The 24,576-nt window shown below is 35.8% G+C and overlaps 1 protein-coding gene across 2 annotated transcripts; it reads right to left on the bottom strand.

Moving 5' to 3' along the window:
• Positions 1–4,796: 4,796 nt before the first annotated feature.
• Positions 4,797–22,671, bottom strand: RPAP3 (RNA polymerase II associated protein 3). Of its 2 annotated transcripts, none has more exons than XM_026864339.1 (16): positions 22,437–22,671; positions 21,710–21,850; positions 21,100–21,222; positions 18,863–18,990; positions 18,160–18,281; positions 17,722–17,792; positions 16,669–16,797; positions 15,310–15,437; positions 13,568–13,689; positions 13,104–13,174; positions 12,804–12,920; positions 10,559–10,770; positions 9,171–9,366; positions 8,668–8,765; positions 7,202–7,306; positions 4,797–6,146 (listed from the first exon to the last, which is right to left on the bottom strand). In XM_026864339.1, exons 1-16 carry the CDS (start codon positions 22,587–22,589, stop codon positions 6,089–6,091), a joined length of 1,974 nt encoding a protein of 657 aa, XP_026720140.1. In that variant the 5' UTR covers positions 22,590–22,671; the 3' UTR covers positions 4,797–6,088. The 2 variants fall into 2 exon arrangements, with proteins under 2 accessions (XP_026720140.1, XP_026720132.1); XM_026864331.1 differs by having other exon boundaries at positions 7,206–7,306; positions 22,437–22,634.
• Positions 22,672–24,576: the final 1,905 nt, after the last annotated feature.

The raw sequence follows: 24,576 nt of genomic DNA, 5'->3' as shown, positions 1-24,576 counted from the left end.
ATTCCTTTAAAAGTTTTTACCCATCTGTTGAAAACATACACACATTTTCACTTAAATACTGCATTTAATAAGATGTAACCCTGTAATAGCCTTGCTAATTTTCACAACCACCAGAATCCAACCACAAAATGCAAAGAAATCTTAACACCAAGAACAGAATTGGAATCCTCAAGGCTCATGTGCTACATGGTGTTACCACACAGGCTTTGGTGTACAGCAGTAGCTCATTACTTCAACAATCTCATCTTCAGGCTTTTTTAGAAAAAGTTGGCAGCATTTCCACTGCCCAAAGACCCTGGAGTACACTTTTCTGAAGTCAGCAAAGTGTTCCTGATTTTTCCAGAAGTGATAACAAATCATGATAAACAACGTTCAAGCACCACTTGTCAAACTGCATACTCAGCCTGATGTAGCCAAGGAGACCCAGATTTGGACTTAAGGAGTCAGATACTATTGTCCCATCACAATGTCAGCCAGGCAAATCAACCATTTAAACCATCTCTGCTTTTTGGTGATATTCATACAGAGTCCTGATTTTTTAGGGATGAAGCTGCTTCTAAGTACATGACCTTGCAACCTGAAGTACAAGCAGCCATTCCTGTGATACATACAAAAGTAAAAAAAAATCTGGGTTTTTCTGTTTATTTGAAGGTTTTTTGGGTTTCCTCACTTAGACTCTGATCTGCTGCTCAGCTCATTGTGGCAGACATGTCCAAGTATGTAGTCACAAAACAGGACTTTAATAGTTTATACAGAACATGAATCTTCCTACCTCATCAGACAAGGAAGACTTTTACATATCCAGTTGTTGGTTAATGTAATCAGTACTTGTGCCTAACAGTCCATTTCTTGCTTTAAAACCCAAGGAGACTTAACTGGTATGAAGGAATAAGGAATCGATTTATTTTCTACCCTGCCACCTTAAACTTTCATTAACGCAACAACTGTTGGAAGACAGACTAGAACAACTAAAGTTTGAAGATTATGTCTTTTGGAAAGTAAATAAAGTAAATACTACAAAAAAAAAAAAAAAGCAGAAGATTCCAGTGTATCCAACCACAACTGAACTCAGTAACCACCTGAACAGGAAGCAAGGAGGGGCAGTAATTTCCTTGGTTTCTAATGCTGTGCTTGCTTCCATTTATAAAGCCAGACATTATAGTGCAGTATTCCTACAAAATAGAGCCTTAAGAAGCAGAGCTGTTGGAAGGAGCTTTCAGAAACAAAGAGCCTTGAGCAGAAATTTTCAGAAAATTAAAAGGAGCCTTCAAATGACACTAAGAGGCTGAGCTTGCAACTAATGAAAAAAGGAAGGCACTGAAGAATAAGATGTCTTGAACCTGATGGAAACAGAAGGGGCACACTGAAAAGGAAGACTGAAATTGAGAGAGAGGGAATTGGCACATGGTGACAGATGCAATGAGACAGATCCGATACAAGAGATTCATGTGAAATAGTACAAAGGGACAGATGCATAAAACCCACACAACTTCACTGCTGCAAATCAGGCTGAACCACATACTTTTAAGAGATGTGACAAGAGTGAAAAATACAATTTCACTTCATATTCCAGAAGTTGTATTTTCCCTAAGTCTAACCAGTAAAGCAGATAAGGTCAGATTAATCACTAATGCCATTCCAGGTCCTTTGGCAGACTTGCACCTGCTAATATTAAATGAAGACTAGATTCAAACTTAAGATGTGTTCCCGAGAAGTCAGGTTAGTTTCCTGCTCCCTCAAGCATAATCAATAACAAAAGATTTTGCAGGGTCATTCTGTCCTCTGAATAACACAGCCCTTAAAAATGTACCTTGAGGAAGTTACTAAAGCATCATGCAAAGACAGCAGTGATACAGTGCAGTTCAGAACACCACTGGCTCTATGATGTGAGAAAGAAAAACATAGTCTGATTGTCAGCTGCTACAAAAGAAAAGCTACAGGGCAAATTTCACCTTGGGAGAAGTGAGAGTCAACACATGTGCAGCCCTATGCTTTTATTAAAACCCTTCTTGCTATTCCTAGAAAAGCACTAATTTATAGAAAGAAAAAAAACCCTAGTGGCAGAAAACTGGCACGGCCTCCTTAGCTTACAGTTGATGTCAGATGGGATATAGATGGAGGAGGGAAAAGAACAGGTATATTTAACGCCCCAAATTCTTAGTTTCTAATATTGACAGTAATCTCAAGCTCCCTAGACATCACAGTACCTAAACGTAACTCTGAAAGCTTCATGCACTTAGTCTTCTCTCTGCTTCTTCCTCTGTTTTAACACTACTCAGTAAGGTCTCATGGGAAGAAAATCTAAGGGCAGAAAAGGTTACAGGAGACCTGGCAGTTCCCAAATAAATGATATCAAGATAACAAGCTCAAATGATGCCAATGCAAAGGAAGGATAACAAGTGTAAAAAGGGATGAACCTGAACAAAGAGCTCTCCAACAATCTCAGAAAAGCCTAAATAATGGAAATGAGATTATTTAAGTAGGAGCAACAAGAGAACACAAGGACCATATCAGAACCAAAAACCAAAAATAAACAGCAGTTGACAAGAATAAGAAGAGATTTCTCTGAAAGTGCACTGGCATTAAAAGAAAAAAAAAAACCAAGGGAAGTGTCAGTTATGCAAGATGGAAGTAGAACTACAGATAGCTGATGATATTAGAAATGAACGTTCGATGGCTGTTTTCACTTCAGTATTCCCTAGTGATGGCAAGTACAAGCAACTGCATTCACATCACTGACAAAGAAGTATCTCTGCCTAGTAAAAGTAAAGAATGGGTTGGAATCTAAGTTTCCTGAAGTTTGATGTTCACACGTTCTCTGGACCCAAAAGGCTTCTCTATAAGATATGTTAAAAATTAGTATGTTAATCTTTTTAAATCTATTAATAAGATGTTAAAAAAGTGACTCAAAACCAGTAGTACTAGTAGTTACAGCTGACAATTGGCAAGCTGAAACACCTATTTTTAAACAGAAAAAGAGTGAAGAAAAGAAGCAATAACTCCTTGACCAGAGACTAGACTAGACCATGAATTTTTAATTCTAAAGAATCTTTTGGAGCAAGTGCTTAAACTGTCCTCACTTATGATTTCCACAATAACTGACACAAGTTGACCAAGAACAAGTTCTTCCACAGTAGTATAATGAAAAAGCAGTGGATGAAGTATCTTTCTTCCACAGTAGTATAATGAAAAAGAAGTGGATGAAGTATCTTTGTCCTAACATCTGACTATCACAGGACACTCTTTTAAGACAAACACAGCTCAGATTATTACCATACGAATGTAGAGCAAGCTAGTGTTATCACAAAGGCAAAAAATAAAATCACAATCTACTATCAAAACAGAAAGCTGTAAGGATGTTCTGCAAAAGTATGTCCTAGGATCAGTTCCATCAATATTCTAACAATGATGAAATCAATAGACAATATCCAAGCATCTCCCAGATCTATTGGAGGACAACACAAACTAAAAAATGATCTTGACAAGTTAAAAAGCTATCTAGAAAAATATAACATTTAATACTGGTAAGTAAGGGAATCAGTCAAACCTCAAATCTGAATCAGTCACTGCAGCAAACATGACCTCAGATTTTTGACACCTTGAATGCCATAACATAGCAAAGGGCTATAAAGTATTCCACACTGTTTTGTCAATTGTCTCACACTATTTACCTCAAGACTTTCTTTTCCTGACACAGTAGGGATGTAACCATTGAGGTGCTGAATTGAAAAAAAACAAACCAGAAAAGAAACCACAAAAAAAACCCAACCAAAATCCTCCTCTCCCCAAAAAAAGGACTTACTTCAGATCTATGAATCTTCTCCACATTTCATAAAGCGCTTCCAATTCAGAGATTTGGCAATCTGTAACAATTTAGAAGGGAAAAACATTGCCATCTCCTGAAGCAAGTGAAGCTAGCACTTCTCGGAATGCCTGCGTTCTGGTCTCCATCTTGCAGTTTTTTGCACACTGAAAAGGCACCTCAGGGACTTGGCAAATCCCCATCAGATACGGCAAAAGGCTACAGTACTGTATCACTTGCAAGACAAATCTTGGTGGGGCCTAAGTTCAGTAGCAACATGAATCAAGCCCACCCATTCACCCTACCAAATTCTACATGCTTCAACAGCTTCCTTTCAACCAGCCTTCTACACCTACAAATCCTGAACAGAAATGTCTGTAAAAGCAGTGGGACCAGAAAACAAATATAGCAGCTAATTCTCATTAAAAGCATAGCAGACTGGATGGAGTTGTAGGTGACTCCTGGCCTGGTTTTCGTATCTTTCTGCTATCGTTTTGCTTTTTACTGTCAAGGATCCATGTTACAACCATTCTTTCCATCCAACAGTCTTCAAGAAGCAGCTTCTGTGAAGGTAACAAATGCTCTAGTAGTATAACCCAGTGAGGCATACACCTCAGCTCTACACTGAACAACTCATAACAGTCCATAAGAAGGTACACTGTACCTACAAAGGCATATAAAATTACCTTGATAACTACTCTCCCCCCACTTCTATTTGTTACAGCAGTACCCCACATAAATTATCAGAAGTGCTTTGCAACAAGGGGAAGAAATGGCCAGTTATCCAGTAACTTGGGACACACCTAGTAATAACAGTTCATATGGTATGTAAGCTGCAAGCAGAGTTATATAAAGGCTCTTCCATTTCACCAGTAACACCAGCTATTCCGCTAGTGCTGAGTTCCAGGGCTAACTAGTAACTATCTTAGGGATCCAGCATTCTACCCATGTCAGTTGCTACCTAGCCCAAGGATGCAGCTCTTACATTGTTTTTATAACTGGATTATATCTGAACTAGGACATTACACACCTGCAGATGTTTTAAAAATTAGTTTTCTAATACTGACTACATCACAGATAAAATTCATACTTTTTTCTATTAATTCACCTTGGAAGTTTGAAGTCTTTTTTGAATGCTACAGCAGTTTAATCACTCTTCTGAATGATTAAACTTGCACAATTACTAAAACAAAATCATTAGTGTCAGAAGGCTTCCACAGTCAGAGAAATATCAGTAAAGCACAGGGGCTGAATCAGGACGAAAGCAAGCTGACAGAACATTAGTATCAAGAGGACGCAAGCAACAGCAGTCAAGCCTAGAGAACAGAAGGAAATTTTTAGATGCCACTTCTTGGGATACTACAGTTAAATCTTACAGTATACTTGAAAAGTGCTGTTATTTCCTTCTTGTGTTCACATGAACAGTACAAAGAATTTATTATGCCTAATGCTATTTTTCATCTCATCTAAGAATTTCAGGTGACTTCCTGCCTTTGTCTTCTGCATACTGGAAAGGTATTCTGCTTAGCTTCCTGAGGCTTCTGAAGGGCTTTATCTTGTTAGGAAAAACTGACCCAAAAGAAAGTTTCATTAGAATATATTAAAAGTACTCTCTGAAGACATCAAAAAGCATTTTTCCCTACACTTCTAGTTTCATTCAACAATATTTGGCTTCTTTCTGTTCTGCAATTACGGTTGAGGTTCACAGAAATACCTCAGCTGTCAATGCTAAAACTCAGCTTTTGGGTAAACTCAAGTAAAAGAGCTCTGGAATATTTTTGGCCATCACACCTCAGGTTTGCTTTGCACATTACATGTTCTGATATGGTGCATCCTTAGAGAAGGATGATTTAGGCACATTAATAAGAAAAAATTCCTCAAAAATTTAGTATCTTCAATTCAATATTCAGTTTATTTTCTAAAATGAGACATGCACATCTTACCAAAGACGTTTATAAATACTTTTTCTTTTCCTTTTTAATAAAGATCTCTATCTACAGTCCCAACCCGGAATGCCAAACTGCCCAATTGTTTTCTTAGGATTCCACTGAAGATAATGTAGATCTGCATAGTTTCAGATGCTGGAAAGAAAACATATCTGCAGACCAAGATAATTATCTCTTCAGGCACTTGCCATTTGGCTAAACCAAGTTTAAAAGTTTCATTACTTATACAAAAGCAACAAAATCCCAGTTGTCTTCAGCTGATTTCCACATGAAATAAGTGCAGAAGTTCACACATCAGTCATTTCATTAAGAGAAAATGCCGTATTTCTTCTCCAATTCTTCAACAGAAGCGTCTTTCAATCCCATGTGTCTCAAATGATTGAACAGTACCTGTGCAACTGTAAAAGAAAATCCCAGCATAAACTGTTAGTTTTGTTATTCACACTCTTAAATTAGTCCAGTTCTTTCCTCAGTGAGACTAATTTTATATAGCTGAAATATGAGTACATTTTTAGAACTACTGAGGATGAAAAAAGTAGCAAAGGGAAGCTCTTGCTTTGATGCCCACAAGCTACGTAACATGTCCTTAAACAGGTATATAATCCTGACACAGAGACAGCTTTCATTTTGTTTACTATCTTGGCACTATGCCATTAAATGCAGAAGATAAATTAATGCCAGATGGTAGATAAAGCTTAGATCAGGTTAAAGGCATGAATGCAACTCATAAGAGGAATTTACTTGCACTTCATTAAGTCAAACAAGTAATTTTATTTTAAGGAGATTCACATATAAAAATTTTCAAAATATAATGGTTATTAATGACATACAGCTGTAGATAGTAAATCTGACATTATTTGGTCCCAGAGAAGTGTTTTGCTTCTAAGTGCTTCACTGCTCCATAGCCTGTCTGGTGTGCTAAATAAAGGAAATATTTGAGACAAAACCCATGTTTATAAACCATGAACTCAAGCCAGTGTCAACCTGAATTGCAAACTAATTTAAGTGATGCCTCAGGAACAGGACAGATGAGGCTGAGTGGTTTAGAGACATCTGCATTCTTTTTGCCAACAGTAAAGTCAGGATTGCCAAGAAATGGTCATAAATTGTAAAAACTGCATCTCAGATACAAGATTTCATACAACTTCATAAATTTGTAACATTACCAGCTACAAACCAAAATGCTAAAGAAGCTTATTCTATCAGAATAAAATGCAGTGGTAATACTGATAAAAACAAGAGGATTTAGCTGTAGTTTTCAAGCCTTAATAAGGAATCAAAAGATTAAGAAAAATTACATGACATTCATATTAACTTCTAAAACAATCAAGAGCTAGACAACTAAACTGATTATTACATGGAATAAACAAGAAGAATAGCAGTAAATTTTACATCTTTCTTGCTAGATTCTACAGTATCACAAATTAAGTTTAAAAGGACACTACTGAATTACTTACTTTTTTTCTCTGAGCCTGACATAAACATTATTGCCATATCAAATCTTTTTAATTCAGATAGCCTCTGGAGTATTTCAAGGATGAGCAATGGCTCCTCTTTCCTGAAGAAGATTATTAGAAATATAAAAATAACTACTGTTGATTAGAAAGATTCAATAGCTGCAAGCAATATTAAAGACTCCAGGAAAAATAAATTAAAGGACCAATGGAATTCACTTGTCTGTCTCTCTCATATTCACTGCCTTTCTCATCTTCCCTGTTTCCACAAAACAAGAAGTCAACATGCAGAAATCTTTATGCAAGTATCATTCTGATACAGAGCAAGAGTGAAAAAATACAAAAACCTAGACTGATGTAAACTGACTGCTGTTTATGTACAGAACAGCTCTTATATGATTTAATGCTTACACCGTGCCATAACATCACCATCTTTATACCTGTTGGGGTGTGAAGAGAAGTAGCACCTGTGGCCATAGGAAGCTCAGCAAAAAGCACCACATTACAGCTGTCACAATTTTTAAGCATACAGAACATTCATAGATTGTGTTCATTTTACATTTTTTTGGTCAACAGTAAACAGGCACTGTCTTTGTTACAAATACTAAAAAGCCGTTTTTTTCATAACTTGTCCTGTCTACCTCCAGAAATGTCTTTCACCTTACTGGAAACAATTTCTACTTTCTAGCCTTTATATGTCATATCACCAAATGTAGGATTGTATCTTTTAAGATGTCATGCTTTACCCACATGACAGATATTTACCTTTAAAGAAATCGAGGGAAAAGCTAATATTGATCTTTTTGTTTGATTTTTTTGTTTTTCTCCATAAAACAACACCTTAAAAACAATCTGAGTGTGCTCTCAGAGTAATTCAGAGCAGCAGTACACTGCCTCTGACAGACAAAATGAACCTTAAGACTCAAATGGTAGCATAAATTTCAAAAATAATTGTCCTGTCTTATCAGAACTTCTAGCTCCAATACATACTTACTATAGGCTACTGTGAAATTCTAGCAGGTAATTAAAAATAGAAGTTGAAACATATCACAGTAAGTGTTGTACAAAAATTAAACCCTCTATTTCTCAGCTTTACAAAGTTAATATAGAAAGCTATTATTGTGCAGTTATGTATAACATAAACCGTAATATGAACAAAAATTATTTCATATAGTCTTATATTCAGTTTCTGATACTATTTAGCAGAACTGAATTCAACAACATACAGTAAACTCTATTTTTACTTCCTTTTTTAAATCTGAATTTTCAAGATGTTTAATTTCTTAAAAAGGAAAAATTGAATCACTCCAATTACTGCATCATGCTTATGTAAGGCTGCATGCTGGAAATAATTTTGTAAGCCCAATTGTGGGGCTAGGGAGGGAAAAAAAAAAAGCCAAAAAAATGCAACCCCCCCCCAGGAATAGCAATAAGCAATGCACAACAAAGGAGGAGTTAAACTTACTCAATATAGAAATCATGTAGAATTTTCAGTATCTGGTTAAACAAGTCTGGATCTAAGGATTTCTGGAACAGTTTTGAATAAAGCGAAGGCTCTATTTGCTTTGAAAAAATGAAAAAAAGTGTTATTTCTAGGCAAAAAAATACAGATGAGTCGTGGCAACTAGAAATGAGTTTTTAGACTGTCTTGAATAACACTGAAGTGCATGAGAGAAAAAACAGAAAAACAATCACTTGTACTGTTTGACATTGAACATTAATTTGGGTTTTTTGTTTTTTGTGATGATGATTGCTAACTTCTTTTAAGAGAATTCTAAGCAATTTTTAAAAAAAAAATATATAATATCAAATATGGATCAAACTACTCAGTATTATGTGAAGACAATTAAAGAAAGGGACTATTGTATACTGTTAAGACACTCTAAATATAGCCACCCTTTCCAAAGTTTCTCTGATGTCAGCTGAAACAACTGTCCAAGGACTTCCAATCAATACTACATTTCATACCTTCAGGTATAAGTACATATTTTCTGGGCAGTCTTTTAACTTCCTGAAATCAGACTCAAGCTGGAAAGAATTTGCTGGAATGGCAGGGACTGGAGAAGCAGACGTAAATGACCTTTTGATTTCTTTTTCCCTCTGTTTGTTCACAGGGAAAGATGGATGCAACACTGATGAAATTCCTTTCACACTTGCAGGAAACCTGTAGAAAGATTTTGAAACACAATCAAAAAAACATTTAGGGAAATCCTACACTGAGACCTAACTGAAAATCTTTCAATTCATTAAAAAAATCTAAAATACATTATTTTAAAAAATTTTGATAGTATTTTAGTTTAAGTGGCTATCTGAAAAACCCTTCAAATTATGGAAGCTTTATACTTGATTCATCTTTTCTAAAAAGCCCACACCTGCAAATACTTACAAATATACTCAGCCTTTCTCTACTTTGTTTCTGGAAATAACTGCATTTTATGGTACAGATTTCTACCATACACAGCTGCAAAAAAAGATAGTTACATTTTCTGCAATTTCACAATGCAAAACAATAACAATGTCAAATGAACAAACCATTTTCAACACTGATTACAGTGGAGCTATTTTTTGTCCTACAATTTGTCATTTAAGTCCATTTATTTTTCAGAAGTTATAAAATGGCTAAGAAATATACTTTTTTTCTTCAACGCTTCACGGTAAACTCATCCAAGCTGAAAGGTAGGTAAGAGGGGCAGGTGGTTGTTTCTCAAAAATTCTTCAATCAGAATTCCATAAGAAGTACTTAGTATTAAGAAGGAGATAATGCCAATGCATATAGAGCTCTCCTAAGCAGACAAGTAGAGTTCCAACACTTAGCAGGGATAAAGTTAGGATAGTGGCTTCTATACTTCAGCCTAGTTTCAGCCAGCCAGACTTGAGTTTGTCTAGCTAACACAGCAGAACTTGGGAAATCTGAGCAAACCTAAACTTATTGGCTGCCTGCTCAGCAGAGGAAAGAGTGGTGACACTCTCATCTGCTTCTTTTCTCTCACAATTGGTGTGGCAAAGGATGTTTGAACTCTGCTCAGCATCTACTCTAAAACATTACAAATAAAAATCACTGCTAGGAAAGATGAAGTGCACAAGCAAGAGTATGGCATACAGGAAAATATTAATTTATTTATATTTGAAATGTAAGGACAAAACTAGTTTTCCATCTGACACTAAATAGACCATACTTAGCCACTATATGATCAAAGAAGCAAACATGTTAAGAACTACAGTTTCTTTCAGTATTTTCTTTTTAATTCAGATTCTCCTAAGAATGCTTGATACATCACATGTAGAAAACTGAAAATGAAGATTACATTTCAACTGCATTTACCTTTTACAAAGAAGAGCAGAATTTTTATACTTACTGTAATGGTGATATATCACTGATTTCTTCTATTTTCAAGTGCTTTGCTTTTGGAATGTCTGTTGTAGTCAACTGATCATCCTGATCTTGATTGTCTGTTGTTTCAACACTCACTGAATTCCTCCAGTTACTTATTAAAGCAGTAGTGCTGGGCAAATCACTATTTGGTGTGTCATCATCAGTTTCCTCAATGGGTATTCTTCGCAGAGGCTTCTAAACAGAACACATATATCATGTGTGTAGCCTCAACATCATTGTATATACAGGCCTCAGATAAACAGCTGTGTTTAATTTTAAATAATCTATTGAAAACTGGTTTCATCTGTAGTGATGCACATGGAAGATACTTTCAATAAGGATAAATGGCAAAAAGGGAAACTTCATGACATTCTATAGCAAGCCTTATATGATCATTTTATTGCTTTACCTCATAAACCAGTGTATCCTCACTTTAGAGGATCTCAGAATCTGCATTCTGTTTTCTCAGTAATAAAAAACAAAATTAAAAAAAGGCAGCTTAGCACTACCATATATTTTGAGCAATGACTGTTCAAGCTTTGTAATTTAGCTAAACAATATCCATCCAGCACCACAGACCTTGACCCTCAACTTAAAGTTTTTAGATGGTAAATACCTGTAACTCAGCCCTGCTGGTTGACCAAGTTACATACATCATAAGGCAATTAATTTCACCACTAGAGGACATGCTAACTAAAATGTTTCAGCTTATTTAATCTCTAAATGATTACTATTATTTTTGGCCATTACCTAGCACTCACAGATCTTGCAAAGAAGCACTGGCGGAGTGGGGGGAAGAAAAAAAATTCATCACTTTTTACTTTGGAATTTCATGTGCCAAGCATGAACATAGTATATATTGCTCCAGAAATACAGAAGCAAATATACACAATTAAACACACTGAACAATTTAGACTTCTACAAATAGCAGATTTCTCTGCCCAACTCTAACACAATCCCATCATCTCTTTGCAGCAGTTTGCAAACTGCCTTAAATCATGCCAAAAAAACCCTGTCTTGTTGGTGTATTGATAGAAAATACATGGTTTGCCTTGACAATATACCATCTCATCATTGATCTAAGACTGTGAGGCTGCCTGATGGATATGAAACAAAATTACAGTGTTCTCTTCCAATCCTTGGGCAGTACTAAAAGCACAGATGCTTCACCTATACTTGTTCTGCCTTAACAGAATAACAAGGAAAAAACAGCCTAGTGTCTCCCATTAATTTAGCAGCCAAACTGAAAACTTAATATAATCCTCTATAGTACTTCAGCTACTTCACATCAAAATTATCTACCTTTCTAGAAATATCATATCTGGTTATAAAGAGCATATAATACTCTGCCTCCACCCTCCCATCATCCCCCCTCTCCCACCCTGCCAAGATCAAAATAATCACGCATTTTCTCCAAAAACTATGCAGCTGAATTATATATTTAATGGAGGTAAACATTTTGAAACCATTAAGAGCAGAACACTACAGTGGTACAAGTGTGAGCATGCATTCTATTTACACAACTCACTGCTGAACGTATAAAGATTCTATGTTATTAAAAGGGGAAGGCTAATACATAAAGAAAGCTGGTATTAAGCTGTACCATCATATTTTGTCATATGTAGCTCATTAAATCTTTAACTACTGATAATTCATAGTCCAAAAAATATACTGCTTTTTGAAAACCAATACCCAGCTATTCTAGTTTATGTCTATGAAAATGCAGGGTCAAGGCTCTTGCTGTAGCCCTAGGTGACACCAGCATATGACATCAGTAGGCAACATGTCTTGTTACCACAACTGCTACAGAAGCCATAAACAGCAGATGAAAAGAAGGGGAGTTTATCCAGAGCTTTCTTACATCTGCAACTGAATACAGACTCACCCGCCTCCCCCTTACTCTCAACTGCAGTGTTAGCTAGGGACCCAGGAGAGGGTTGCCTCCCCATTTCATAGTATAGATGCAGCAGGCATATGCCATGTTTCCCAAGTGTGCTACTGTAGGCTGAACACTTACACCGCTGCTGCTGTTACACACGCATGGAAGTGATTATGTTATTGAAAGTTATGTTATTGAAAAATATCACCAGAGTAAATCTGTACACTTTGGGCTTTCAACAGGCAAGATGTATCTATCAGGAGTTAGTCTACACAAATAAGGAAGTGGATTTTAACTCTAAGCTCTACTTTTCCCATCATTATAGAAGACAACTCACAAAACAACTTACTGTTGATTTCAGGTCTAATGGATTATCAATCAGTTTCACTATGTTTTTTATTTCTGTTTCTTTTATCAATACTGCAGGATATTCTTGATGAGTCCACTGTTCCTTTTCAGCTAATTCCTAGGGGGGAGGGGAAGAAAAGGTAATTTGTCCAAAAGATCAAAAATTTGAGTAATAATGTAATTATTCCTCAAATTACATAATACAATTACATAATACATTAAAAGTTACATAATAAAGAATAAAACCATTTTATTACTATAGGCTTACAATAAAATTTATAAAAAGCACAAGTATACATACATTCCTTATTTTAGTGAGTTCATTTACTGCTTGCTTATTTCCAGGTTCCAGCTTCAGAACAGCTTCAAAGTCTGAGTGAAAAACAACATGAAAACTGTATACATCTCAAGTTACAAATACTCCTGAAAAATTTTAAAGCCTTCTATTTTCCTTTCACAGCTCTAAACTAATTAAAGGCAGGTAAGTCACCCTAATGTTTATGTAATGACCTAGTTTTTGAACATATTTTTTCAAAATATTTCTTACTACTTCGCATAAGCAACAATAATTGTTACTTCACATAAAACTGTCTTCTGGTCCAACACAAAAAGGTTTTATATATTCAATGCAATATAACAAAAGCCCTCTCAACTTTTGCACTGATAATCTCAATTAGTCAGCAGTTGATTTAATTGCTATTAGATAAAAAAAATCAGGATGTATTTATTGCTTAATATCATACTTACGCTAATTCAAAGTCATACCTTGCATAGCTTCTTTTAGCTTTCCAAGAGCAACTCTGGCAGCTCCTCTTCTGGCAAAGGCTTTAGAATAGGAGGCATCTAAGAGCAGAGCTTGTGTACAGTCATTTTCTGCCTCTTCATATCTCAGCAAAAGATTAGTACAAAATTAATAATCAGTTTTAAGAGGCAGTTTCATCTGAAAAGACAGAGCTACCCAAAGTAATTAAAATATGGAGACAGATCTTAAATTACTTATATAAATACACACCACTGAGCTAAAATGTAAAATAAAAGTAAACATATAAAATATGACTTCTCAGCACCTTGAAATTTCAGTAAACTCTTTTGGTATCTCATGACACACTGCTTTCTTTATCATCACAGAGAAATTCACTTGCTCTGTGAAAATAAAATACTTAAAGCCTGTCAGAGCAGAGTCCACTTTAAACATTAAATAGCCTTAAAAAGTCAGCATCATAGCTTTGTACTTCTGAAAACCAGAAATATTATACCATTACAAACATACAATAAAAGTACAAGTAAGGAGAAGCAAGCATATAGGAGAATAAATTCCATCTGAATTTCTGTGACTTGTCCTTAACTATTTCAGAATGAGAAGTCAGTATATCCTTGCAGTAATTTGCTTCACTGTAATATCAAATTTCCTCATGCCAGTTATATTAGGTCATGATTCCACTACATGTATATTAAAGTATTTTCATTCATTCCTCTTCCCCTTCTTCAGTATATCATTAAATTTATGGAAACTTTTTTTTTTTTTTTAGTTATTATCAGTTCTAGAGGTTTATAAGAATACCAGTAAGATTCTGTGTCACTTGATGTTTGGTTCCTCTCTGAAATGTAAAAACCCACAATACACTGATTTATCGTACAAAATTAATTTTCTTGCTGTGTCATTCAATTAAAATATCACTTCCTCCAACTCTCTGAAAACATTATTTGCATTATGATGTCCTCAGTACTAAATTACAAATGCTGAGTCAGAAATACTACCTATACAACCTATTTTATAATCTCATAATTTGAGATCAAGGTATTGTTTCTACAGATACCCAGCCACATCATGTGAGGATGACCAACATAATGTTCAGCTCTCTAATTCTCATGCTACCAGTTTAAAAGGTTTAATCTGCCATACCATCAGGGAGTCAAAAAAATTCAGAGTTCAAAAATGGCCATATGGAATTTCTCTCATTTGCTAGAAAGCATGCATTTTGTACTGTTACTGGATTATTTGAACAGAGTTTAATCAAAAATACACATATGTCTCCAGTAGTGGACTTAAAGAAAAATATTTTAAAAGATGACAATTTCCAGAAAAAGTTCCTTTCCCACCATTCCCTTTGAAGTGAGAAGATATAATCCACTTCTTTTTACAGTGCAACTTTTAATAGCTGACTGGTTTTTATAGTCAAAAAAGACATAAGGCTTTGGGCAGGCCTTTGGAGAAAAGTGATTATCTAGAATTTTAGACACAAAAATGAAAAATCACACTTTAGGAACTATAATTTTATGCTGAGGCTATTTTATTCTCTCAGAACTTATTTCCCACAAAACGCATGGTAAGTTCACACATATTGCGCTGTTCTTTTCCCTTACTGTTTTCAATATGATTTATTCTAGACTGAATTATAAAAAGGATTAGGAGTGGCAGTAATTTAACCTGACTGAAAGTCTACTGGGTCGTTCTGTCTAGTTCACAACAAAGAAAGAAACAGTCTAGCACATGCAGTCCTACTTACTTTTCGATCTTTAGATAGGCCATGGCTCTGTTAGCTGGCAGAAGTGCATTGGTGCCATCTGCTGCTATACCACGGGTATAACATTCTATTGCAGTCTCATACTTTCCTTCTTTGAAATAACCATTACCCTGTAATATTTAGGTTAGAAAAGAATAGCGTTGAGAAAGATCTTGTGCAATAAGCTTATCTTATCCTTTTGAGTTAGACAGGGTCACAATGCCAAGAAGCTGGATCACAAAGGACTCCCACATCAGGGCAGATATTTATGGCATATTTCTTCATATCTAAGCTTGGAGACAGCCACAAAAAAAAAAAAAAAAATCTTAATTTTTTCTAGTACGAAAAAAATTTTGCTAACTTTTAAGTCTATAGCTTGTCATTTATCTTCACTCTTGATGTGCAGGATAAGCCACCTTGTACTTTGTTATTTTCTAATTAATGCTCCATACAACAAAATTACATTAATTTTTTTGTTTCTAAGAGACTAAAATTACCTTTTGCTTCTCAATACTAATATAAAGCCATGTATTATCTTCACTGCCACTACTCTACTCACAGGCAGAAAAGCAAAGGCCCGAGTTCAGACTTGACAGGATCCATGCTGTCAGGAAGAGGCCCACAGCAAGTCAACTCTGCTACCGACAAAGCACTGCACTAGACTGAGATTTCTTCTCTGTGGCCTCTTCAAACTTTTGTTCCTCTTCCCTACTTAATCTATGCTTTCATTCTTTTCCTACTAATTACCTCTTACAACCAGTATAGGAAACCTGAATATTGATTAAATGTCAGAAGTTAAATAGGTAGAGGTAAGAGAACAGAAAGAAAATTATGTTTTAGTTGATAACGTTATTTCCTAATTGCAACAGTGGGGAGAGGGAAAAAACAATAAGCTGACTGTGAGTCAAGACCATGTATCCAGAAATACATTTTTATTGTCATTGTTGCCTGCACTCCCTGAAGTCCATTTCATACCTACTTTTCACCATGTAATCAAGAGGTTTAAAAGACAAGAAATAGCCCACAACTCTACCTGAACAAGCAGAGGTCAAGATGTACATAGTACTGGAGAAATAGGATCTCTAAAATGAAGTTCTATTTATCTTACTATGTATTTGAAATTTATCATATACCATTTGGGCTGTAAAAGCTATCTTGTATAAATTATTCCTCCAGAAAAGTCCAAACAGAACTTCACTCTCCCCCTCCCTATAGAGCCCAAAATGGGTAACAAAATTATATCAATAATACTGTATTTATGAAGTACAACACAATATCAAGTTTAATTTACATATTTGCATAGCTAATAGCACAACACTTTTCTTTGCTATCTCTCCTATTCCACCAGAACCTGTGACTTACCAGATCTTTCTCTGTAATAGCCTTCTGCTTTTGCTGCTGGCATTCAATGCGCTGCTTCTCTTCATCTGTTAATTCTGGTCTGACCACATCTTCAAACTCTTTCTGTTCAGAACTTCTTGATGACAGAGCCTGCAAAGATGTATTTTTTTTCCTCCATAATTCCCCCATTTACACATTTTCAGAACATAAATTACAACAAACTCTAAAACTTTTAAGATGCAAAAATCTGTCAAGCGTTTTAACAGAAGTGCCCATGTTCTAAGTTGAATGCAAACTGAAGAGATCATTCTGAACTGTTCTTGACAATGTATTTCTATGAAGAACTGCAAGTCAGAAACTTACTTGGTAAATAAAAAGTATCTAATTTCTGAAGCAATGTAAATGAAACAATGTAAAATAACCCAAGGAACCTGTCTGCATACGTTCCAATTTACAGATCATTAATATCTTCAATTACTGGAGACTTTGGTTCTTCATTTTGAAAATGAATTTTTCAAGCACTTTCAAAAGTACAGTTGAAGAGGTGTAAGCATATTCACACAGCAGTGACAGGTGATCTTGTAGTTACTAACATTCCCTCCCCGTCATGAAAGGGTTCAGACTTGCAGTGGAGTATTATGTTCTGCTAGGCTTAAACCCACTTTGTGGTTTAGCAGACCACAGCAATCAGTGGGACTACAAGCAGTCTAACAGGACAGCGTTACACATGTTTTCTTATATGTAGACCTACCTTGTTCCAAAATATTAAGCATGGCTGAAAAAAAACGTTAACATGGGAGGTAGAAAAAAAACATATGAAGGAAGATTTTAAAAAAAAAAAAAAAAGTTGGTTCACACATCCAGTCTTAGTCTGCTAATCCACCATTACACTGGTGTTTGCATACATGTTGGCTAATCCAGAAGAAACTCAACTACAGATTTTGACCTCAGTGAACTACCAATACCAGAAAAATCACATGAGATTTTGTTGAATTCTATTCTTGTTATAAGTTGATACAAATATAAACTCAACAGGGCATATTAATTTACGTTAGGGCTTATTAGTCTCCTTACCTGATCAATTTTCTTCAGTTCATTTTTTGCTTCAAAGTTGTTTGCATCCAGCTCTAAAACTTTTTCATAATCTATTAGAAGATCAGAAAACAATGTTTCAGGTAGGAACTACAAACTAGCAACCACAGTATAAAAGAAGAGTGTTCTTTTGAGATAACCTTTTTTTGTAGTTACCTGAAAGGCCAGAGATATTACAAAGAACACACTATTCTAAGACATTTAAAGCTGAATTATTCTAGAACTTCTAATACCTACAATCATCATTAAGACTGGCTGATTGAATTTTACCTTGACAGAAGAATATGGTATTCTATTTATCTGTTTACAAGAAAATAAAATTAAATTCCTACACCAAATAAGCAATCACACTACCTTTAATCAAGCATATAAATGAACTGTTTGTATGTATTTTAAGGAAAGAATTTTAAAAGGACCCACCTTCTTTAGCACCTTGAAGATTTTTCAAAGCAAAGCGAGCAGCCCCTCTTCTGGCATAAGCCTTTGTGTAATTTTTATCTAAAGCAAGTGCTAAATTGCAGTCAGATTCTGCAACAGCAAACCTATCAAAAATATGAATGAGTTATTTTGGAAACATCTAGGTAACAAAACCCCAAAAATCATCAGGTTAGCTTACTCTGAAGTTTAACAGGTTCTCTCCAAAGTGGAAATTTTACATGCTTCAGAAGGGGCACAGACCAAGTATTTAAATATCTCTCAATTGAGAACACATAAAAACAGGAAAGGAAAATAGAGGTCAATCTCCACTGCAGTAGAAAGAATAACCAACTCTCCTACATTCTTTCTTTCCCCCAAACAATTAAAGCTTTAGAAATAGAGCTCACTGAATCTGATTTTTTTTTTTTTTTTTTTTTTTAAGTCATATGCTGTAACACAGAAGACTCTGAACTTACAACATGAAAGCAGAGGAAAAAAAAAAGATGAGAGACTACCAGATTCCTTATCTTAGCAATTCCTATTTTACTTTGAAACTGCAAGGAGGTTGCAACAGCAGTCTTACACATATAATGTGTATATAATATGTAATGTAATATAACAGCATAATCAAGACTTAAAATGAGACAAGAAATCTGAAGGTAACATTCAAAATAAAAGATTAAGGATTTAACAATACAAGTCTTACTTTTTCATTCTATAAAAAGCTGATGCTCTGTTTGTGGGTAATACTGGATTGTATGGATCAGAATGCATCCCTCTAGTGTAGCATTTTATAGCTTCATCAAAGTTCCCTTGTTTAAAGTAGTTATTACCCTGTGAATACAAGAAAGTCTTACTGGCAAATTACTGTACATTGATAGGCACATTACTAATTTTTGGTGGGAAAAAAAAAAATATCAAAGCTTGTATTTTAGAATGCTCAAATGTTTTTGTTTAATATCTCTAAAGCACTGCTTTACTGCAAAACATTTATTCTATTATTTATTATTTTATTCCAAGTATCTTATACTAAATATTTCTCATGATTTATGCAATAAGAGGGTTTTGTTATATACTGTTTTTCAGTATCTGTAGGCCATTTCCAGGAACAAACACATACATAGCTGCCTAAATTGCCACAGAGAATTACTGAATTATTGTGGGGTGGGGGATAGTAACTAGATTGGGCATCTTCACTTTCCAAGGCAAATATATTCATTTCTGCCTTCTTTGGGACACAACTTTCATCTTGTGTGCCCTCAACTGCTTCACTGCAGTCAAGATAATAATGGTCAAAGACATTTCAATTCCTCAGTGTAGACTGCAGATTATACCTCAGGTAATTTCTACAGCAGCAGGGAAAGGGCAGATGTCACCCATGCAGAGAAAGAAACCCCTAAGAAACTCTACTACAGAGAAGTATGGACTGACAGATGGTGTTAAGTGATTGCTTGTAAATGAAGTTTCTCAGAACTACAGCAGCTGTCACACAACTAGCTTTGCCTATCTACATGACAACAAAGGATGAGATAGGTCTTGCTGTATTCTACTTGCAATCTAAGGTAAAACTGAACTTGCTATTATCAAGGCAGGAAAGACACAAGTCTGCCCATCATTCCCAGATGTAGTGGCCTTGCAAAGGAACTAATCTTAAATTCTTCGTGATTTAGTCTGTGGCATTCAGACTTCATGTTGAGATAAACAACAGTTTGATCCCCATGGCAATTTTATACAGCAATCCAACTTCTCAAAGCAAAAACCCACTAATACATTAATCAACATCAATGCACATTAAGCAGACTCTGACAAGGTTTGCTGCAACTGGTGATGGGAAGAAAGAGAAACGCAGTGAAAATTTTGCATGTTGTAATAATGGGCAGGAAAACAGAGAGAGAACATTCCTAACAGGCAATTCTTCCACCAGAAGTGTAGTTTCAGTCCATAATCTTTTAAAAGAAACTACAAAAGCTCCTGTATCTAACTTGCTACTTTGTAAATCACAGAATAACTTAGTTTGCAAAAGACCTTTAAGATTATAAAGTCCAACCATTAACCTAACACTGCCAAGTCCACCACTAAAACATGTCCCTAAGCACCACTTATCACATCTACACATCTTCTAAATACCTCCAGGGATGGTGACTCCACCACTTCCCTGGACAGCCTGTTCCAACGCTTGACAACCATTTTGGTGAAGAAGTTTTTCCTAAAATCCAATCTAAACCTCCCTGGCACAACTTGAGGCCACCCTATTGCTTGTTACTAGGGAGAAGAGACTGACACCCACCTCATTACAGCCTCCCCTGAACCTCCTTTTGTCCAGGCTAAACAATCCCAGTTCCCTCAGCTGCTCCACACAAGACTTTGCTCTAGACCTTTCACCAGCTTTGTTGCCCTTCTTTGGACACACTCCAGCACCTCAATGTCTTTCTTGAAGTGAGGGGCTCAAAACTGAACACAGTACTCAAGTGCAGCCTCGCCAGTGTCGAGTACAGGGGTAAGATCACTTCCCTGTCCCTGCTGGCCATGCTATTTCTGATACAAGCCAGGATGCTCCTGGCCTTTTTGGCCACCTGGGCACACTGCTGGCTCATATTGAGCCAACTGTCAATGAACAACCCCATGTCCTTTTCCATTGGGCAGCTTTCAGCCACTCTTCCTCAAGCCTGTAGTGTTGCATTGGGCTGTTGTGTCCCAAGTGCAGGATGCAGCACTTGGCTTTGTTGAACCTCATAAAACTGGCCTCAGCCCATTGATCCAGCCTGTAAAGATCCCTCTGTAAGAGCCTTTCTACCCTCAAACAGATCAACACCCCTGCCCAACTTGGTGTCATCTGCAAACTTACTGAGGGTGAACTCCATTCCCTCATCCAGATCACTGATAAAGATATGAAACAGAACTGGCTCTGAAACTGAGTATAACAAACAATTACAATGCTATAACCTTTTCCTTCTCTGCAAGAGCTTTTTCTGCATCTATACGGATTCCATCTTCCTCAGAGTCTGATTCTGGAGATATAGAATCATGAGTACTATCTTCTTTATCAAGTTCTTCAAGTATTTTATCCTGAAATCAGATAAAAAGTATTATCTTCGTTATGATTTAACAATACAAAATAAATCGAGCAAGACTTTAAGAGAACTAGCAGTGCATTCTGAAAAATCTCTGCTTAAGTCCTCTTTACCGAGGAGTATTCCACACTTCAAAAGTAAAAGATCTATTCTCTAATGCTGCCAGCTGTGTTTAGTGCTTTAGTTAACTCTATTACAGTTATGACTTTTTAATAGATCTATCATTAAACCATTTTTTCCCCTTAAAGTCAAATTCAGTCTGCTGAATGAGAGCAGAGTCACTAGAAAACTAGTATTTCTCAATAGTCCAAATTTTAAACACTACCTTTTTTTTTGGAAGAGAGCTACTTTCTATGTTCATATAGTACCCAGCACAGCAATATACAGACGTGTGGACTGGACTCAACACTGTAAGAAAATTTAATTTAAGACCAAATCAACTGGGGACAAGACTCAATTAATAATCAAATATTCTGACTCACCACATCAAGTTTTCCCCATGCTTCATAATCATAAGACTTGATCTTGTTTTTCTTGTTTTCCTCGGTGGTTATCTTTGAAGGGACTTTATTTTTGCTTTTCTTCTTTTTCTTAAAAGTCTTGTTTCGAATTGGTGGCAAATTCTAAATTGAAATAAGTAATAGATTATAAAACATATGTGTAAAAGTCACTTGTATTGAAGTATCTATAGCACCTATATTTAGATACAGTATCTGTATCACTGGCTAGTTTTATATTAGAAATCCATCCAGCAAGCTGTTCTCAGGAACTCTACAAAACTACTAAGGACAGCAAGTATAAATCTTTCAGTAATAACAAATTTATGTCATACATGTAATATTTGCTAAGTTTTAGAATACAACTCACTGCAGAGTGTCAAAGTATCCCACCAATACATTAAACCTCATCAATAAATAAGTGATATTGATGTTGCAAACAGAAATATTCTCCTAGCTCTACCTGGAAGTGATTAAAAATTTACTGGCCCATCACGTCCAGAGGCTACTGCCCCACAGCTGTTGCTGGAACAGTTTACAGAGGAATCTTTGGTCTGCTTCACATGAGGAACGAGTCAGCTGGGTTAGCTTGTACCTTCTATCCAGATATTTTAAGTCAATATGTGCACTTTTGCTGAAGCCAAAAGTAATTACTATAAACTATCACATTATGGATCACTGAGTTAATACACACTGGACTTGTGATTTTTACCTCTTCTGGGACACCACTCTGTTTCCTTAGTTCAGAATCCACTTCTTTAATATCTTTTTCCCAGCTCTCCAATTCTCTCATAAAATCCTGCAGCTCTTCAGCATTTTGCTTCATTTGCAGCTGTAGTTCCAGTGCTTTATTTGGTGCGCTCATTGTAGTCTGCCAAATTTCAAGGAAAAAGCTTTCTAAAGATAACTTGAAAGTATGTACTGAAGGAAGCTAGCTACTTCAAAATGAAGAAGTCTAACTTACATGCAAGACAGGCTTCCTAGTAGCGTAATAGGAACGTTAAATAGTAAGAGGCTAAGAAACACAATTTAAATGTCTTTGAAAAAACTACAAGAAGCCATGTTATTTAAATAAAACAGTATATCAGAACAAACAGTAAGTCAAAGGGCGCAACAAGTCAATGAAAACCCTGAAAGTGGTAACAAGGTGATCACAGCCTAAAGCAATTTCTGTAGTGTTTCCCAGACAACAGAATGAAGAAAAATGTAACATGTTAGCATTTAATTTTAACTAAATAAAAACAATTAAGATATACATGCTGCCTTGTATCTGAACAGAAACAATACATCTAACAAACCAACTCCCAAAAGCACTTTTTGCTCCTATGAGTAAGTATGCTTAAATATGTAATTTTTAGCTCAGGAATGAGTAAACCCATGAGGTGTTTTATTATGAAGTCTACTGAATTACAAGTCCAGAATATTCTTTGAAGGTGCTTTTTGCACACAACTATAGCCCTCTAAGTCCCTAATATACTGTTTAATAATTATTATTAATAAATAATAAAATATAATTACTAATACTGAATAGCCTTCATAAGTTTTGCTCTCAATTTTAGTGTCTTAAGTGAAAGGCATTTTCTCATCACAGAAATACCAAGTCAGAAGTAAAAAGTAACTTTAAAAAAATTCTTGGCTACAATTCAGAAAAAATCCCACATTTGTGAACAAATGTTTAAAGAATGAAGCAAATATATTTTGAAAACAATCATGATTAAGTAATTAATGATGAACCAAATACAAACTTAGACAAAGCAAGCTATGAATGGTCAGTAACTATAACCTCCTGACTGCAAGAGCTTCATGATCAGTTACAACCCTCACATAAGGATAAGCTATTTAGAAATCGTACACACAAAATTTTTAAGGGAGAAAAAGGATTAGATTTTTTAATTTATTTTTAACATCCATTAAGACAATGACCTAACAGCATAGAAACATAAAGATTTATGGGCCAAACAAAGCTAATGACTTCTGCAATACAACGTGCTGTCCATGATTACAGACAAGAATCTCCTAAAGATGGAAAAAACACACTGCATGTGAAGTAATGCTACCAAAGCAGAAGGGGTTTTTTCATCCTCAGGATTAAACAGCTGTGTAAGATGCCCTGATGCACCAGTTGTACTTCTCCTGAGTTACTTCCTATACAAAAGTAGTAACATGCTTACACTTAGCAACATATTTTTCTAAAAGGCTTCTAAATAGTTGGTCAATTTGAAACAAAAAGAAACTTCAGGCAATGTCAAAAAAAAAAAAATCATACTTTTCCTCATACTTCCAATTTAGGTGTTATTATAATTTTTTCCACTTACAACTGTTGCCCCATACTGAACTGTCTCTGCAATATTCAGTGAGTTAATTTTATGAAACCTGGGCATTAGCACACCAAATATTCCATACAGCCTAGTACACCCTGGCCAATGGTACCTAGAACAAGATTCTTCAAAAGATACAAGAAACTAGACCGTAATCTCTTCAACTTTTCTTTTTTGCTATCACTAACTAAATAATACTCTTCTACATGTGAAAATCTAACGCTAAATCTAGCTGTTTGCTTTCTGCCTTTTTAAAGGGTCTTGCACAAACGTGTAACGTAAGCCTGCTCCTGTTACCCACCAGGCTAACACTGCTTGCCACTTAGTAACGACCTTAATCCACGCGTTGACGGCAGGCTCCTTCGCAGTACTGCTTTTAAACCCTTTAAGGCAGTTTTATTTGAGCCTCAAGGCCAAGGCTTCCTTTGTCCTGCCCAACACCCGAGGGCTGCCTTGCCCCAGCGACTCCACAGGGGAGCAGCCGCATTGCCCAGGGGCCTGGCCGAACGCCAGCGGAGCAGGCGAGCACGCAAC

The sequence above is a fragment of the Athene cunicularia genome, assembly GCF_003259725.1.
Source record: "Athene cunicularia isolate RWA chromosome 1 unlocalized genomic scaffold, athCun1 chr1_part2, whole genome shotgun sequence".
Taxonomy (NCBI): Eukaryota; Metazoa; Chordata; class Aves; order Strigiformes; family Strigidae; genus Athene; species Athene cunicularia.
The sequence above is the reverse complement of the archived record's forward strand: the minus strand, read 5'-3'. Positions and strand labels throughout refer to the sequence as shown.

Excerpts from the sequence above, each read along its gene's own strand:
- RPAP3 (XM_026864331.1), bottom strand. The coding sequence starts at position 22,589 with ATGAGCGCACCAAATAAAGCACTGGAACTACAGCTGCAAATGAAGCAA. Across the intron at positions 9,367-10,558 it reads AGTGATATATCACCATTACA|GTTTCCTGCAAGTGTGAAAG; the intron begins GTAAGTATAAAA and ends ATCTTTCTACAG. Across the intron at positions 7,307-8,667 it reads CTACATGATTTCTATATTGA|GAAAGAGGAGCCATTGCTCA; the intron begins GTAAGTTTAACT and ends AATCTTCTTCAG.